Source organism: Chiloscyllium plagiosum, chromosome 27 (assembly GCF_004010195.1).
Source record: "Chiloscyllium plagiosum isolate BGI_BamShark_2017 chromosome 27, ASM401019v2, whole genome shotgun sequence".
NCBI classification, from domain to species: Eukaryota; Metazoa; Chordata; class Chondrichthyes; order Orectolobiformes; family Hemiscylliidae; genus Chiloscyllium; species Chiloscyllium plagiosum.
In genome coordinates, this window is record NC_057736.1 from 6,220,793 (window position 1) to 6,240,589 (window position 19,797).

A 19,797-nucleotide genomic window follows, 5' to 3' on the forward strand; every position below is an offset into this window, starting at 1 on the left:
TACCATAGTGCAGGTTCAATGTCTCTGCCAGCCGAGGTTTCTATGAAGGCCCCACCTTCTCACTCTTGCCTGAGATATAGTCAACGCTGCCCACCACCAGTCACCTCCTAGGACTATGATGACTTTACTATTGACAAGTGTCTTTATTTTCAATTTCTTTTATGTTGTTTTACAAATAGACTTTAGATATTCGTTACTTATTGTGCATAATCAATATATTTGTATATAAAGAGCAGTTTGAATCCACAAAGGAAGTCAGGTAAACCTCAGGAGGTTATGATTTTGTTGCCTTTTGTGATCCCTGTTGTTTTGTTCAGAATATACTGGGACGTGACAGTTGAATGACAGGGTCTGGTTTATGACTTTGTGTGACAAGGTACCTTGATTTACATTTCTTAAAGATACAAAAGTGGCTTTTGAAAATTGAATTGAAGGCTCCAATGAAGTTAGGGAGAAGGAAATAAGTCTTAGTTACAGGTTAAGGGAGGTTTAATTTCCCAGGGACTGAAGGTAAGAATCATGTGGCAGGATTTAGGATTTTAATAATTTTACGCTAATGAGCAAATTAAAACCAACATGGATAAAGTATTGATCAAACATAAAAAAATTATTAAAACATTGCTGATGCTGAAAATATGAAGCAAAAATGAAATTGCAGGAGAAACTCTGCAGGTCTGGCAACATCTGTGCAGGTTAGCGTTTTGAATCCAGTGACCCTTCATCAGTCATTGAACTTGAAACATTAACTCTATTTCTCTCTCCACAGATGTTGCTAGACCTGCTGAGTTTCTCCAGCAAATTCTGCTTTTACTTATGAAAGGTGGTTGACCTGAAACATTAACACTCTTTCTCTCCAGATGGTAGATGACCTGCTAAAGTTTTCTCACAATTTTGTTCTTGTTACAAAGAAGGCTTCTCTCTGTACTGCAGTTGTTGTGTGATGCTAATCTATGTTCTTATCCTCATTTGTGCCCACAATACTGATGTCATTCATAATTGCAAAACCGTGAATGATGTACTTCCCTTGATTACCATTATGGAGGAGGAAACTAGGATAAGATATCTTGCAATGGTTTAATGTAATACATCATGGACTGTCTGGCCCCTGGCTCAATAATCTAGATCCTGTTGGTGACTAAGATTTTTTCAGCATTCCAAAAGACAGACTTTCTTTTGCATTTTTAACTCCAAGCTTGTTGGAAAACATTAGCACCACTTAATTAACTGCAAGATACTTGCTTGGAATTAAATTAGATCACATAGAAACATGACATATCACACATTTCCTGTTTATTTTTGCTGTTTTACATTTTCAGGAAAGAAGTGGCAGAGATAGCATTTCAGGCAGAGGTGTTAAAATGGAGTGTCTAATTCAGTAGGTAATATGACACCATATAAAAATAGCAGATGTCAGAGGAGAGGTACAAGTATGCAGAGAAATTCAGTAACTAAACAGAAATAGAACTTAGCCTTTCATGTACCAACCTGATAAAGAACAGCCAATTGATCAAGAGCGTGCAGAACATAAAGCGTTTTAAAGAAAGGGACCTTAGTTCTGTGGTTGACTGTTCAGTGGTTGATTACACATTAAAATGGTTGGCAAGACCCAAGACAATAAAAGGAAAAGATGAGTTATAGAGACCCTTCAGTCCAACTCGTCTATCTGACCAGATACTCTAAATTAATCTGGTCCCATTTGCCAGCACTTGGCCCATATCCCTCTAAACCCTTCCTATTCATGTACCCATCCAGATTTTAAATGTTGTAATGGTACCAGCCTCCTCCACTTCCTCTGGCAGCTTGAACCCTTTTGATGAAGCTTTCTGAGCCTTTCCTCACAGTCAGGGAAGTAAAACCTGCTGTTATCTTCTTATTGTCCTTCTCTGAGTGTTTTCCACTGACCACATCTTCAAATGGATCAGCAGCTACAGCTGGGTTTTGTGCCTAACGTGTAATCTCACAAATATTTTACGGGTTGTTATATATTTCACACACTAATGTAGGGTTACATGGAACATTTGCTATTGTAACAAGATGTTTGGTCCAATTGGTCTGTGGCAGTGTTTGTTCTCGACATGGACCTTCACCTAACCTTATCTTCTGATTTCTTTCCCTCTTATGTATTTATCCAACTTTCTCTTCAATGTATCTTTGCTATTTATCTCAACCAGTCCTTGTGCTAGTAGTTCTACATTCTCATCACTCTCTCAGCAAACAATTTCTCCTGGATTCCCTTTTGCAATTCATTAATGACTGTCTTATATTTATGTCCCTCAGTTGTGATCTCCTCCACACAAGGAAATACCTTTCGACCTAACTTATCAAACTCTTGCATTACCTTCAATATTTCTATCATAACATCCCTCAACTTCTCAAAACTCCTTCTAAGAGGAGTATCCTCAGTTCCAGTGTCGTATTTGGAGTACTGTTTTGCCTTTCCTCCAGTCCCTCTATGTAGTAGACAAATATTCTGACCAATGTTCTATGTGAGTTTAATCTGATTCTTCTGCTTTTGTATTCTAATTCTCCAGAAAGGATCCTTGTTGTTTTGTGCATATTTGAAGGCCTTATTAACACCCATCACCCCTTTCTGTGATTTATGTACCCATCCTCCCTTTGCTAATCTACTCCATTAGAGTTCTTATTTTCCAAGGAGTAATTACCTCTTTTTATAAAATCAAATGGCACCATTTTTCATTGTCTACATAGACAGTTATTAGTCACCTATTTTATAGCTATATGCGGGTAGTCATGGTTTTCCTTCACTTGATCATGTGATGATGTTACCTTCCCAGAAGGTAGTGAAATAACTCCACAGAGGGCGGTATCCCGTTATTTACACAGGCAGAGTACACAACACCAACCCAGCAAGCACAGAGCAGGCTCCTAGAGAGGACAGAACCTCTGACACTCCTGTTTATTTTTTTTAATTTTTTTATTTTTTTCTTTTTTTTCTTTTCCTCTCCTTTTTTTTCTTTTCTTTTTGTCTTTCCTTTAAAGTTAAAGTTCCCCACTACAACTACCCTGTTACTTTTGTTCCTATCCAGAATCATTTAGATTTAGATTAGATTAGATTACAGTGTGGAAACAGGCCCTTCAGCCCAACAAGTCCACACCGAACCGCCGAAGTGAAACCCACCCATACCCCTACATTTACCCCTTACCTAACACTACGGGCAATTTAGCATGGCCAATTCACCTGACCCTGCACATCATTGGACTGTGGGAGGAAACTGGAGCACCCGGAGGAAACCCACGCAGACACGGGGGGAATGTGCAAACTCCACACAGTCAGTCGCCTGAGGCGGGAATTGAACCCGGGTCTCTGGCGCTGTGAGGCAGCAGTGCTAGCCACCGTGCCGCCCACGACACTCCTGTTTATATCTGTCAGCCAGGACTCCCTGATTGGACCAGATTAACAGCCCCAATCAGGGAATTCATATTCTGAGGCTGACCGCATTCCAATCACTAGAGTAGACTGACAGGGAGCTCCCCTAATGCCTTTACACACTGTGATCCAGTCAGCTAGAGCTTACCCATCCTTTGATTTAATTTTGATTTGATTTATTGTTGAAACATCTTCCTAAGTACAGTAAAAAGCTTTGTTTTGTGAGCAGTACAGGCAGATCATACCAAACAAGGACATACAGATCATAGGGTGTTTAGACAGAGCAAGGCACACAAGGTTATGGCTGCACAGGAGATGCACAAAAGCAAGAACAACATTAGATTTGAAATTAGAGCTATCCAGTTACCCATCTTGTCCTTTCTCACCCCTGCTTCCCTTTCCGACAATGTCTGTCAATCTTCCTGCGAGATATCTGTCTCTCTTTATTATCTGTTCCAATGATACAGCAAAGAATTGCACTTTTTGCTCTTTGATGTTGCTCACTAAATCCCATTTTGTCTCCAGCTACTTCCATCACTTTCTGTCTGTGTCAGAAATGTAAAATTCCTGCTATGTGACCACATCACAAACATATTCCGATTATCAGTAATCTGTCTGCTTGCTGCCCATGTCTCTATAGCATGCAACATATTACATCTTCCTCAGTATTAAGCAGAAGCTCCACATTGGTGTGATCACCAAATTTCGGAATTTGTGCTTCCAATTACTGATATTATGATTGTCCTCTTACATCATGAATAGTGGCAAGGACTCATCAAAACACAACTGATTCCAGGATTTAGCTCATGGACATCAAACAGCTTTTACAGGCATGCAGTCCTGTGTTCTGCACCCAGAGTTATTTCTGTGAATTTTAAGCAGCAAATGATACATTATTAATCAATGACCCTCCTTGCAAATGATGCTCCACTTGCTGCTAACAATGTTGTGTACATTTCCTGAGTAGACCAGGAATATGGCTTAGTAGTTAATGATAATAATTGTTATTAATTACAGAACACTTCATAATCAGTGGATTTTAGTGTAAGAAAGATTTTTGAGACAAGGGTAGCATCTTAAATCAGAATCGATAAACTTGTCAGCGAGTTGAAATCTCAGCAGTGTAGACACAAAACCTCAGTCAAGGAATGGATTTCAAAGATAGTGGATAAAAAATGAAAGAACTGCGGGTGCTGGAAATCTGAGACAAAAACAGAAATTGCTGGAGAATCTCAGCAGGTCTGGTAGCATCTGTGGAGAGAAATCAGAGTTAGTGTTTTGGGTCCAGTGAACCTTCCTCAGAAAAAGGACAAGTTCTTGTTGATGCAATAAAACACTCTTCACAGAATCGATCACCAAAGGTGGAGATACCTGAGGATGATCAAGAGCTGATTAGATTAGATTAGATTACTTACAGTGTGGAAACAGGCCCTTCGGCCCAACAAGTCCACACGGACCCGCCGGAGCGCACCCACCCAGAACCAGTCCCCTACATTTACCCCTTCTCCAATCACTACGGGCATTTAGTATGACCAATTCACCTGACCTGCACATTTTTGGACTGTGGGAGGAAACCGGAGAACCCGGAGGAAACCCACGCAGACACGGGGAGAATGTGCAAACTCCACACAGTCAGTCGCCTGAGGCAGAAATTGAACCCGGGTCTCTGGCACTGTGAGGGTGATGTCTGCAGAAGACTGTGAGTTTCCAAACAGATGATCACAGATAACTCTAACACCAACAACCTTGCAGGTCTCAGCACTAGTCACAACACCATGACATTGGCTGCCAAAGTCACTATGACCTGTTCTGAGGAAGGATCACTGGACCCAGTCACAGAGTAGCTAAAACCAACAGTGTAGGTGTATTTAAAGTAAAGCTAAATAAGTACCTGTTTGAAAAAGAAATTGAAGGAAAGGTTGATGAGGAGGTTTGTGAAGTATTAATGCTGGTAGAAACCAGTTGGGCCAAATGGCTTCCTAATTCTTTGTCTGTAGAATGTATAAGCTGATACCAACAAGACACAAAGTCTATGTGACATTAAATGTAAAGCATTGAATCCTGCTGTGGCCACTTACCCATGTGAAGATTCAGACAGAGAAAAAGATTCAGAGCAAAGGACAATAAAAATGACTCTGTTTTTAGCTCAGTTACCTCAAAGAAAGACAAAACATGCCATTAATTTATCTTTTTACATTTATTCTTAGCTTTGACAATAAAGTCCAATCAACAACTGAACTGATTCCATTTTCTTGATTCATCTTACATCTGTCATTTTTGTGTTCTCCTGGCTAACTTGACAGGCCTGATGTATGGAACATTCACTTTTATTTGTGGCTTATATTCCTAATTTCTGAGTCTTTGTGGACATGAATAACTCAGATACATTTCAGAGAAGGCTGGCTAAGTCACGGGGGAGGTCATGCAGTAGATATCCTCCCAGCCAGAAGGTCCCACTCCATGACCTGAGGGCCAGAGAAGGTTCAAAGCACAAATCTTTCCAATGTGCCCAGTGGTGGACGGTAAGAGTGGAAGAGTGTCCTGATCAGTGTATTCACCACAGAATGGTAGTCATCAGTGTGACAGGCTGCTAAATCATTCCAGGAAAGCTGAGCTGGGGGGACAATGTGAGCATATGTATTAGTCTGCCCCATGAGCCACTAGATGTCAGAAGGGGGAAAGGAATAGAAAGTGAAAATGCAGGGAATGAGTGCAAGAAGGCTCATCTGTTGTATTCCCACGTCACCTGTTTCTGTGGTGCAGAATTCAATGTAATTTCTTGACATGTAGTGCATGATGGATGCCCAGAATAGAACACAATTAAATTCCCTGACCCTGTCTTGATCTACACAGGAACTAAGAAGGAAGAGAACCCGCAGGAATCCTCTGAGAGCCATTGTACTCAATCATTACCCAGGTACCTGTAAACTGCTCAAAACTCTGGGGAACAAGTGTCAGGAGGAGGAACAAATGGGCCTTGAGTCCTTTGCATATGGAGGATAAATAATTAATGTTTCAAGCGATGTCGTGCTAGTAATATTTTAAGTTGTTGCTATTTTATTGATTCAGTGCAGATTTATTGCCAATATGCACCAAACAGCTGAGAGGATTTGTTACCATGTGAAAAACAAGACTCCAAATGGCTCAATGAGTTGCTTTTAACTCAATGAGGTGTGTATATCATGTTCTATTTCCCAAGGCTCATTACAGTTTAGAAGGGCTACATTTCTACTTCATGGCTGCATCTCGTCCTTGTTGCAAGGCCAGTCGATGTTATTCACTGAAGGCTCAACCCCTGAAAACAGGTGCAGCAAATCAATCTGTGTTCATTCAGGAATGGACATTTCAACTCCTGTTAATGAGGACAAGTTACACTACAAGCAGCACAAGTATTCCCAAAGTCAATGGACTCATTCAGTTTTTTTTTGTAAAGCTATCAGCAGCTGCTATTATGAATTTAATACCATTTGGCCATTTACTTAAACATTTTGACTCGTGAAGAAAGAAGACTGGAGACCTTTCCACTGAGACCTCAGCTAATGGGCATTTCAAAGCTGAGGAACGTCCCCTCATCTCTGTTTACTTGCTTCCACAGTGTCTGCTGAATTGTCTGCCAGAGATCCTTGCACAGTGCCAAGTGCATGTTCCCGCTAAGAGGCTTCTCTTGTACTGAGCAATAACTTTGAAGTATTTTACCATGCAAATAATCAAGATCCAAAATAGCTGTTATGAAACATCCTTAAGTAATCATATTTCAACAATGTTGAGGATGAAAGGAATAGTCTACTAAGTTGAGACAACGAGAGATGAATGAATACAGATGGCAGAGTCAATAAGAAGGCCATTAGCATGCTAAGGATTGAAATGGCATTGAGAAACAGCATAACTAAAGCTGCAACTGTTTCCCAAGGTCATCTGAACCTTGAGATGTGTTACCAGTTTAGAATATATTACAGAGTGCATTATTGTAATATTTCTGAATATGATAGCTATCACTACAATTTGTATTTTCCTGTTGGATTAGTTGATGGTGATGGAACCTTTGGAATTAGCAATAGTCAGAGAAGCAATACTGCCCTACAGAATAGCACAACAGTGATGCTGTAATTATTTTACAGGAATAAAGGTAAGGTTTCCATTGTCTTATCAGACCAGAGGGTACTGTCCCATGAGAAATAGATAACTGAGGGTCACAGGTGAGGGAAGAGGTTGAGAAGCAGCGTCCATCATGGTAATCTTAGCTGGTGTGGGAACTGAGCTCACGCTGTTGACTTTATGTTGCATCATAAACTGAGCATCCAGCCAACTGAGCTAACTGACCTTGTATGAGCAATCCTGCCAATTTCTCATTCTCTCATGCAGTGATGCGGATGAGTTCTGTATTTGGGGTGAGCCTGTGGAATTCACTACTGCAGAGAGCCTTCATGGCCAAAGGATTTTATGATTTCAAAAGGGAGTTGAATATAACATTGCAGCTAAAAGCTTTCAAAGGAGAAAAGCAAGAGCAGACAATTGACTTGGATGATCGGCCATGATCATATTGAGTGGTAGACCATGCTCGAATGACCCGTTCCTGCTCCTATGTTCTATGTTTCTCTGTTTGTTGCAAGGAAATATTTACGAGCAAAGAACTGTGTTCATGAAAAAGTAGAAAGATCAGGTTGTGCCAGCCGGAGCATGTGACCACAGAGAATTTCCATGTGATGAGCCCAGCTGAGTCTAAATATCTCTTGGTATTTCGAATGAGGGTTATGTGATGCAACCTCATTCCCATTGTATCAGACAGTTCGTAACTGACATCATGAATAAGCTCCGCCCATCAGGATACAGCTTGTTCTGCTGCAACGCGCGTTTCGCCAATGCAAATTGGCTGTTATGTGATTGACAAATACAGGACACTGTTTCTAAAATGCAATTGCATCACCAACACTTTAAGCGCTTTTTTATTATGCAATTTTTGTGTAGCGTGGGTTCGCACAAGAATGCAACGATCACATAATAGCAGAACTACCTGTATAAAGCACTGTTCCTGAGAGGAGCTAACTAGTGTTACAAATGTGTGTTTGCAGTGAGCAGTTCAGTTCTAGTCCATGTTGCGACATAGTACTTATTCTTCAGTGCAGCCTGTGATCTGACAAGTCTTTCGTGTAACTAGCTATTAAGTAATATGCCATAAACCTCTTCTGTTTTATGAAGACTGAGTTTCTCTTCTGCCAAAAACTTTGTGCATGGGCATTCTTGCCACCCAGTATTTGTAACTTACAGTGAGAGCAATTAGATGAATTAGTGACAGTGAGCTTACCCAAGCCATCTCAGTTCCAGTGGACGAGACCTTGCTGGCAGAGTTGGATTTGAAAATACACCAAATTCTTCCTCACATGCGTCTATATACAAGAATTATAGAAATGATTTTGAGTCTGTGTTCAAAAAGTCAGATTTGAGAACATTTTTGAAGACAAGTGAGCTGGAAAGGGGAAGACATTTAACCACATCGGGCACTGGAATCTCAGAAGTCTGTCATTGTTGTTATATTGAGAGGAGTTCACAATACAGAGTAAACCAGGTTGGATGGATGAGGGATGTGATCCAGAACAGAAGTCACCAGCAGTTGGTGGGTAACACCTTGGGTGAATGCCAGAGACTAGGATACAAGGGGTTAATAATGGGCTCTTGCAGATCAGATTGATTTTAAATCGAAGCTCTGAGTGTAACATTGCTGCGCTGTTTTACTTTGAACTGTGTGAATTTTCTTTGGCCACAGAATGAATCATGGAGCAGTTCTAATGACGACGTTGTGTCAGAGGGTGATACAAGTTAAATTCCTATCCTGGCATGTCTGATCTGACTGGTTCAAACCCCAAAGGAAGCCATGTACTTGGAATATTAGAGGGAAAGGAAAGAGGGAAGTTACTCAGATGATTTCCTTCCCTTTTCATTCTGAGAGCTGTGTTTCCAGAGCATATTATTGCTAACAGACATACAGGAGGGCAGAACTGCGACACACAGTGTGTTATTGTTGTAACTTGCTTTACGTTGATTCTGTAATGTCGTGTATTATCTGAAACATGCATTTCCATTATTTTTCAGGCAGCTACTTTGGAGAGACAGATCTTTGATTTCCTGGGCTATCAATGGGTTCCTATCCTGGCCAACTTTTTGTACATTATGGCAATCATCCTGGGTATCTTTGGAACCATCCAATACAGACCCAAATACTTAGTTATGGTAAGTGCGTCATTTGGCTTGTAACTGTTATAGAGTCATAGAAATGTGCAGCACGGAAACAGACCTTTCGGTCCAACCCCAACCCAATCTAGTCCCACCTGCCAGCACCCAGCCCATATCCCTCCAAACCCTTCCTATTCATATACCCATCCAGGTGCCTTTTAAATGCTGCAATTGTACCAGCCCTCTTCACTTCCTCCAGGTAAAAACAAGGACTGCAGATGCTGGAAACCAGAGTCTAGATTAGAGTGGTGCTGGAAAAGCACAGCAGGTCAGGCAGCAACCAAGGAGCAGGAAAACTGACGTTTCAGGCAAAGATGAAGGGCACCACTCTAATCTAGACCCCACTACTTCCTCTGACAGCTCATTCCAAACACGTACTACCCTCTGCATGAAATAGTTGCCCCTTAGGTCCCTTTTATATCTTTCCCCTCTCACCCTAAACCTTTGCCCTCTAGTTCTGGACTCCCCGACCCCAGGGAAAAGATTTTGTCTATTTATCCTATCCATGCCCCTCATGATTTTATAAATCTCTATAAGGTTACCCCTCAGCCTCCGATGCTCCAGGAAAAACAGCCCAGCCTATTAATCTCTCTGTTTAGCTTAAATCCTCCAAGCCCGGCAACATCTTTGTAAATCTTTTATGAACCCTTTCAAGTTTCACAATATCCTTCCGATAGGAAGGAGACCAGAATTGCATACAATATTCCAACAGTGGCCTAACTAATGTCCTGCATAGCTGCAGCATGACCTTCCAACTCCTGTACTCAATACTCTGACCAATAAAGGAAAGCATACCAAACGCCTTCTTCACTATCCTATCTACCTGCGACTCCACTTTCAAGGAGCTATGAACCTGCACTCCAAGGTCTCTTTGTTCAGCCACACTCCCCATTAAGTGTATAAGTCTTGCTCTGATCTGCCTTTCCAAAATGCAGCACCTCACATTTATCTAAATTAAACTCCATCTGCCACTTCTCAGCCAATTTGCCCATCTGGTCCAGATCCTGTTGTAATCTGAGGTAATCTTTTTCACTCCACTACACCTCCAATTTTGGTGTCATCTGCAAAAATACTAGCTTTACCTCCTATGTTCACATCCAAATCATTTATATAAATGACAAAAAGTAGTGGACCCAGCACCGATCCTTGTGACACTCCGCTGGTCACAGGCCTCCAGTCTGAAAAACAACCCTCCACCACCATCCTCTTCTACCTTCAAGCCAGTTCTGTATCCAAATAGCTAGTTCTCCCTGTATTCCAGTTCTGTATCCAAATAGCTAGTTCTCCCTGTATTCCATGAACTCTAACCTTGCTAACCAGTTTCCCACGGGGAACCTTGTTGAATGCCTTGCTGAATTCCATATAGATTACGTCCACCACTCTGCCCTCATCAATCCTCTTTATTACTTCTTCAAAAAACTCAATCAAGTTTGTGACTTTATTACTTCTTCAAAAAACTCAATCAAGTTTGTGACACATGATTTCCCACGCACAAAACCATGCTGACTATCCCTAATCAGTCCTTGCCTTTCCAAATACATACATGTACATCCTGTCCCTCAGGATTCCCTCCAACAACTTGCCCACCACCGACATCAGGCTGACCGGTCTATAGTTCCCTAGCTTGTCCTTACCACCTTTCTTAAACCGTGGCACCACGTTAGCCAACCTCCAGTTTTCTGGCACCTCACCTGTGACTATCGATGATTCAAATATCTCAGCAAGAGACCCAGCAATCACTCCTCTAGCATCCCACATAGTTCTAGGGTACCCCTGATCAGGTCCTGGGGATTTATCTACTTGTATGAGTTTCAAGACATCCAGCACTCTGTAATATGGACCTTTTTCAAGATGCACCATCTATATCGCTACATTCTATGTTTTCCATGTGCTTCTCTACAGTAAACACTGATGCAAAATACTCGTTTAGCATCTCCCCCATCTCCTGCGGCTCCACACAAAGGCTGCCTTGCTGATCTTTGAGGGGCCTTATTCTCTCCCTAGTAACCCTTTTGTCCTTAATGTATTTACAAAAATGCTTTGGATTCTCCTTAACCTTATTTGCCAAAGCTATCTCATGTCCCCTTTTTGCCCTCCTGATTTCCCTCTTACGTATACTCCTACTGCCTTTATACTCTTCTAAGGATTCACTTGATCTCTCCTGTCCATACCTCATATATGCTTCCTTCTTTTTCTTAACCAAACCCTCAATTTCTCTAGTCATCTCGCATTCCCTACACCTACCAGCCTTTCCTTTCACCCTAACAGGAATATACTTTCTCTGAATTCTCGCTATCTCACTTCTGAAGGCTTCCCATTTTCCAGCCATCTCTTTAACTGCAAACATCTGCTCCCAATCAGCTTTTCAAAGTTCTTGACTAATACCGTCAAAATTGGCCCTCCTCTAATTTAGAAACTCAGTTGTAAGATTTGATCTATCCTTTTCCATCACTATTTTAAAACAAATAGAATTATGGTCGCTGGCCCCAAAGTGCTCCCCCACTGACACCTAAGTCACCTGCCCTGCCTTATTTCCCAAGAATAGGTCACATTTTGCACCTTCGCTAGTAGGTACATCCACATACTGAATCAGAACATTTTCTTGTACACACTTAACAAATTCCTGTCCATCTAAACCTTTAACACAATGGCAGTTCCAGTCTATGTTTGGAAAGTTAAAATCCCCTATCATAACCACCCTATTATTCTTACAGATCGCTGAAATCTCCTTACAAATTTGTTTCTCAATTTCCCTCTGACTATTAGGGGGTCTATAATACAATCCCAATCAGGTGAGCAACCCTTTCTTATTTCTCAGTTCCCTCCAAATAATTTCCTTGGATGTATTCCCAGGATGATTTCCCAGTTAAAATTTCGAAACCCACTGAGTTTCTCCAGCAATTTCTGTGTTTGTGTGAGAGATTTAGGAAGTTTCCTGTGCCAATAAATTAAAAACACCAGCATGAAAGAAAACCAGAAAAAATAGTCGAGGTTGGGGTAAGAACGTAAAAACGCCAGCATGATGTTAATGCACTCTTGCATTAAAGTTCAACAGCTCTTGAGTGTTCGACTTGCTAATATGGTTTGTTCGGGTCATCACCGTGGTAACAAGCATCTCAGGAAGTCACTCACTGTTCGATGTGAATTCTGCACAGAGCAAGGCCCGTTTGTTTTCCCAATCCAATGCAGCAAATCTAAGTGTATAAATACCAGTGTGTATTTTTCATTCATTCAGAGTTGGCTTTTCTGCAAGTTACTGTATGAAATATCTCCATACTGAAGTGGATCCTTTAACTAAATTGCTAATTTAACAGAGCTGCCAACTATTTGTTGGTGCCAGAACCTTATTTTGTTAGAATATAAACCAGTGTATTTGAAAAGTCTTAAAAGGTTTGCTTTGAAATGGAAGTCCATGTGCTCAGATACTGCCCCCAAGGGCTCTGCATTGGAGGACTGAATAGCTGTATAGTGCCTCAGGGATACATTACACTCAGCACCTTCAGCAGTGACCCACCGGATACTCGCTGTTTAATGTGGCTGTTTTCAGGCCACCTGCCTATGGGATAATGCTGGGATTTAATATTGCTGTCTCTATGGTTCTTACTATCAAAGCAAAGAAATGAAGGGCATCTTACTGGGCAATGGAGCAGTTGAAAAGACTGTAATTAACTGTATAGTTTCAATTCTAGTGGAACAAGCAGTCCTTTGAAGCAAAAGCAATATCACTGACAATCTCAAATAAAAACAGAAATTGCCAGAACTACTCAGCACCCTTGGAAGATCAGATTGCATGGGGGAGAAACCAAGTGAATGTTTCAAGTCAGTGACAAAAAAATTATCCTACTTCAATGTTAACTCTGACTCTGATTTTATACATTCTCATCATATTCTTGAAGGAAGCTGCTCCAAGGGTTTTAGTGATTTCAGTTTCGTAGGTTTTCCCTCTCCCAGTGACAACCGAAACCGGGGGCCAAGTCAGGGGATCACCTGGCATTCGGCAGCAGTAATGTCAGTAAATGGGTAGGCAATAGTAGTATCCTTACCCAGTAACTTTTCAATATGAATTATTCCATGGGATGTGGGTTTGGTGGCAAGGCCAACATTCATTTTCTGTCCCTAATTGCCCTTGATCTGAGAACTTTACTCGACCATTTCAGAGCACTACTTCAGAGTGGCATGGTGGCTCAATGGTTAGCACTGCTACCTCACTGTACTAGGGACCTGGGTTCAATCCCAGCCTCGGGTGACTGTCTGTGTGGAGTTTGCGCGTTGTCTGTGTGGCGTTTGCTCTGGTTTTCACCCCCTGTGCAAGTTAGGTGGATTGGCCATGCTGAATTACCCATAGTGTCAAGGGACGTACAGGCTAGGTAGAATAACCATGGAAAATACAGCATTACAGGGATGGGGTGGGATTCTGTTCAGAGGGTCAATGTGGGCTGGATGCCTGCCTCCACACTGTAGGGATTCTATTACATTTAATATAATGTGAGCATGCGATGCCAACTACTATCAGAATGGAGAACTGCCACCATCCCTATTTCTGGCAAAGTGTACAGTGTCTTCTTTTGCTGACGTGGTAGAGGGAAATGATTAGATAGTCTCATAAGAAGAGTCTCCTGTCTTAAACAAGATGCAGGTTATTGCATGACGGCAATCTTCCACTTACACCAACACAGACAGACATCCTGAAAACTGAAATAAAGCTCAATAATTATATTAACACAAGAATTGTTTTTAAACATATATAGAACTTATTATTGTGGAATTTGGCATTTCACAGATATGGAATTAGTTTATCAGGACCAATCATTCTGAAATTAGTGATTCATTTGGATGTCAATTACATTACACTTGATATACTAAGATGTTCTTACATGTTCTTAAGGGTTCTTACATGAAGAATAATAGTGTAGAATAGAATATTCTCACCAGCTGCTGATTGCAAAGGAGTTAGCAGTACACCCAGGGAGGAGAGTAAACTCACTATCAACAGCTTCTGGATTTCCATGTCATTCTGTGCATGTATGGACTCCATTGATGTTGGAGCAGAAAAAGGCCATTCAGCCCATCGAGTCTGCTCTGCTGTACGATGAGATCACAGGTGATTTGATAATCCTCAACTCCAGTTTTCTGCCTTTTCTCCATAACCCTTGATTCTGAACCTATTGTCATTGCCAGCACAAAATCCAAGCCTCAGATTTCATAGAACAGTACAGGCCCTTTGGCCCTCGAAGTTGTGCTGGCTTTCTATCCTACTTTAAGATCAAACTACTCTGCATACTCTTCATTTTACTATCATCCATGTGCCTATCCAAGAGTCGCTTAAATGCCCTTAATGTCTCTGACTCTACTACCACTGCTGGCAGTGCATTCCACACACACCCACCACTCTCTGTGTAAAGAACCTACCTCCTACATCTCCCCTCAACCTTCCTCCAATCACCTTAAAATTATGCCCTCACATGATAGCCATTTCTGTCCTGGTAAAAAAAGGCTCTGACTAATCACTCTATTGACCCCTTTCCACAGAGAGAGCTTGACCTGCTGAGAGTTTTAATTGATCCTGTAGTTTGTATTGCCTTATTCTTGGGAAGAAACCAACTTGTACATATATTCTATTCTTCAATATAGAGTCCATTGAGAGAAGGATAAGAACTTGCAAACAGTGTAAGCCTCAATAAAAAAAAATATGAGTAACCTAATAACAGTAACAAAAACAGGAATTGCGAGAAAAACTCAGCAAGTCTGGCAACATCTGTGGAGAGAAAGTAGCGTTAACGTTATGGGTCCAGTGACCCTTCTTCTTAAGTTCTACTTTTGTTTCTGATTCCCAGGATCCGCTGTTCTTTCAGTCCTTTAATATAATAACAGTGCTGAACCACAGCAGTAACAGAGGCTTGAATTCTAGAGATGGCTATCTACATGCAAGAGTCAATGAGTGGCTCAGTAAGCCCCAGCAACAGTGGAGAAATTGATAACAGCTTAACTCCAATAATGATCTGTTAAGTGGATGGCAGAATTGAGATGAGCAGGTTGCTCAGTCTCAGCTGTGGCTCAATTGGTAGCAACATGGTTCTGTAATTAAGAGGTTCTGGGTTGTCGTCCCATTTTAGGTCTTAAGCACAAAAATCAAAGGTTGACATGACAGTGCAGTATTGAGACTGTCAGAATTGTAACCTTTTTTGAAAAAGGTATTAAACGGAGATCCTGTCGCCCCATGAGATGGATGTAAAAAAGTCCAATGCAATATTTTGTAGGAGTGGAATTACCCCTGGTGTCCTGCTCAATATTTATCCCTCAATCACTTACACAAAAAACAGATGACTCAATCAGTATCGCGTTTCAGTTTTGGGCTCTTTCTGTACACAAATTGACTGCCACAATTCTTGTGTTGAAAATTTGGCTAGGCTACAAAATTATCTCAATAGATATCAAGGGCTTTGAACTATATAATGGGACTTAAAGGAGCTGTTATAATGGCAAGTCTTTCATTTCTCTGTAGTATTTTGGAGGAATGTTATTGAATCATATTTTTGTTCAATAGGATGTTCTTGATTTTATTTCATCAAGACTTTTTGTAATTTATCATCAATAACGGTGACTGAAAACATCATGTTATTGAATCTGTACTTTTCAGTGGCTCTGCTCATTTACTGGCCCTTGGGAAAATTGGATAGGAGATACTTTCAAATTAATCATTTGCTGATGCAACTAGTGCACTAAAGCTATTCAGGTGCCACAGTGGCCCAGTGGTTAGCTCTGCTGCCTCATAGCAGCAGGGTCCCAGGTTCAATTCCAGCCTCGGATGACTGTCTGTGTACAGTTTGACATTCTCCCTATATCTGTGTGGGCTTGCTCTGGTTTCCTCCCCCAATCCAAAGATGTGCAGGTCAGATGGCTTGGTCATGCCCATGGTGTTAGGTCAATTAGTCAGAGGGAAGTGGGTCACCCTTCAGAGGATTGGTTGTACCAAAGGGCCTGCTTCCACACTGTAGGGAATCTAATTTATTCCTTTGGCATCACACACACACCAAGGTTTGAGTTTGGGCGATGGAGTAAAACCAGTCATCCCAAAAATGAGGAGAAACGCAGAACTGGTTGTCAATCAATTCATTCAGAGCCAAGATCGACCCTCTCAGGATTGTGCAGGATAGACACAACAATGACTGGGGCAAAAATAAAATTTAAATGAATAAAAATAAAAGGTGGAAATTGAGTTCAGAATTGTTAAAATGTACAAGCGTAAGAAAATTAAGTTATTGTTGAGGCTTATGCCAAGTGGATGAATGCCATTGCTCCTAGTTCTGCCTTTTAAATAACACTGGGGTCAGATATTGAGTCAATCTATTCAAAGGATATCTTTAATGCACTCAGAAGCCTGCTGCCTTATTCTTCTGAATAGAACCCTGTGTTTACTTCCTTAGAAATGTCACTGCAGCCTTGGCTGCTGATGATGAGAAAACTCTGCTGGCTTGAACACAATCAAACACTTGTTCAAGGTCAATCGAAAAGCTTCTAAAAATAAACTAAGAATAGAGAAGACTGTTGTGACCATCACACCTTCGCAGACGAGTTGTATGTCAGAATGTAAACTTCACTTGTTTCTTCCTGTCCCAGAAAGCAGCCAACTTGCCGTGTGCTTCGTGTATTTAATAGGAGAGGCTTAGAACAGGCGAAAGGGTGAAATGCTGCCAGTGTCAGATTGAACATCCATTTACAAACTGCCCATTATAGTCACTGTCCATTCTACACCCTGCCCATTATAGGCAATGTCCATTCTCCACCCTGCCCATTATGGGCAATGTCCATTCTCCACCCTGCTCATTATAGGCACTGTCCATTCTACACCCTGCCCATTATAGGCACTGTCCATTTACAAACTGCCCAGTATCGTCACTGCCCATTCTCCACACAGCCCATTATAGTCACTGTCCATTTTACACCCTGCCCATTACAGTCACTGTCCATTCTACACTCTGCCCAATATAGTCACTGTCCATTCTACACCCTGCCCATTACAGTCACTGCCCATTTGCAAACTGCCTATTATAGGCACTGACCATTCTACATACTGCCCATTACAGGCACTGCCCATTCTACACCTTGCCCACTTTAGAAACTGTCCATTCTACACCCGGCTCATTATAGGCACTGTCCATTCTCCACACTGCCCATTATAGTCACAGTCCATTCTATACCTTGCCCATTACAATCACTGACCATTCTACACACAGCCTATTATAGTCACTGTCCATTCTCTACCCTGCCCACTATAGTCACTGTCCATTCTACACCCTGCTCATTATAAGCACTGTCTATTCTTCATACTGCCCATTATAGACACTGTCAATTATACACCCTACCCATTATAGTCACTATCCATTCTACATCCTGCCCATTATAGTCACTGTCCATTCTCTACCCTGCCCACTATAGTCACTGTCCATTCTACACCCTGCTCATTATAAGCACTGTCTATTCTTCATACTGCCCATTATAGACACTGTCAATTCTACACCCTACCCATTATGGGCACTGTCCATTCTCCATCCTGCCCATTATAGTCACTGTCCATTCTACACCATTCCCATTATCGTCACTGTCCATTCTCCACACAGCCCATTACAGTCACTGTCCATTCAACACCCTGCCCATTATAGTCACTGTCCATTCTACACCCTGCCCATTATAGTCACTTTCCATTCCACGCCCTGACCATTATAGTCACTGTCCATTCTACACACAGCCTATTACAGTCACTGTGCTTGGATGCTGCTTGACCTGCTGTTCTTTTCCAGCAACACATTTTCAGCTCAGATCTCCAGCATCTGCAGTCCTCACTTTCTCCATTACAGTCACTGTCCATTCTACACCCTGCCCATTATAGTCATTGTCCATTCAGCACACAGCCCATTATAGTCACTGTCAATTCTTCACACAGCCCATTATAGTCACTGTTCATTCTCCACACAGCCCATTATAGTCACTGTCCATTTACACCCTGCCCATTATAGGCACTGTCCATTCTACACCCTGCCCATTATAGTCACTGTCCATTCTACACCCTGCCCATTATAGTCACTGTCCATGCTCCACCCTGCCCATCATAGCCACTGTCCATTCTACACCCTGCCCATTATAGGCACTGTCCATTCTACACCCTGCCCATTATAATCACTGTCCATTCTACACCCTGCCCATTATAGTCACTGTCCATTCTACACCTTGCCCATTATAATGACTGCCCATGCTCCACTCTGCCCATTATAGTCACTATCCATTTCACGCCCTAACCATTATAGTCACTGTCCATTCTACACACAGCCTATTACAGTCACTGTGCTTGGATGCTGCCTGACCTGCTGTTCTTTTCCAGCAACACATTTTCAGCTCAGATCTCCAGCATCTGCAGTCCTCACTTTCTAAATTACAGTCACTGTCCATTCTACACCCTGCCCATTATAGTCATTGTCCATTCTGCACACAGCCCATTATAGTCATTGTCCATTCTGCACACAGCCCATTATAGTCACTGTCAATTCTACACCTTGCCCATTATAGTCACTGTCCATTCTCCACCCTGTCCATTACAGTCACTGTCCGTTCTACACCCTGCCCATTATAGTCACTGTTCATTCTACACCTTGCCCATTATAGGCACTGTCCATTCTACACCCTGCCCATTATAGTCACTGTCCATTCTACACCCTGCCCATTATAGTCACTGTCCATTCTACACCTTGCCCATTATAATCACTGTCCATGCTCCACTCTGCCCATTATAGTCACTATCCATTTCACGCCCAAACCATTATAGTCACTGTCCATTCTACACACAGCCCATTACAGTCACTGTCCATTCTACACACAGCCCATTATAGCCATTGTCCATTCTGCACACAGCCCATTATAGTCACTGTCAATTCTACACCCTGCCCATTATAGTCACTGTCCATTCTACACCCTGCCCATTATAGTCACTGTCCATTCTCCACCCTACCTATTATAGTCACTGTCCATTCTACACCCTGCCCATTATAGTCACTTTCCATTCCACGCCCTGACCATCATAGTCACTGTCCATTCTACACCCTTCCCATTATAGTCACTGCCCATTATAGTCACTGTCCAATCTACACCCTTCCCATTATTTTCACTGTCCATTCTACACCCTGCCCATC

At 41.8% G+C, this 19,797-nt stretch overlaps 1 protein-coding gene across 3 annotated transcripts in view; it reads left to right on the forward strand.

Annotated features, from left to right (window-relative positions):
* The window catches only part of nkain1 (sodium/potassium transporting ATPase interacting 1), a 550,449-nt gene that overhangs the window by 325,158 nt on the left and 205,494 nt on the right, over positions 1-19,797 (forward strand). For all 3 annotated transcript variants that reach the window (XM_043717291.1, XM_043717290.1, XM_043717292.1), the window contains exon 2: positions 9,476-9,613. In XM_043717291.1, coding sequence (XP_043573226.1) covers positions 9,476-9,613 — 138 coding nt within the window. The remainder of the gene's footprint in view (positions 1-9,475; positions 9,614-19,797) is intronic.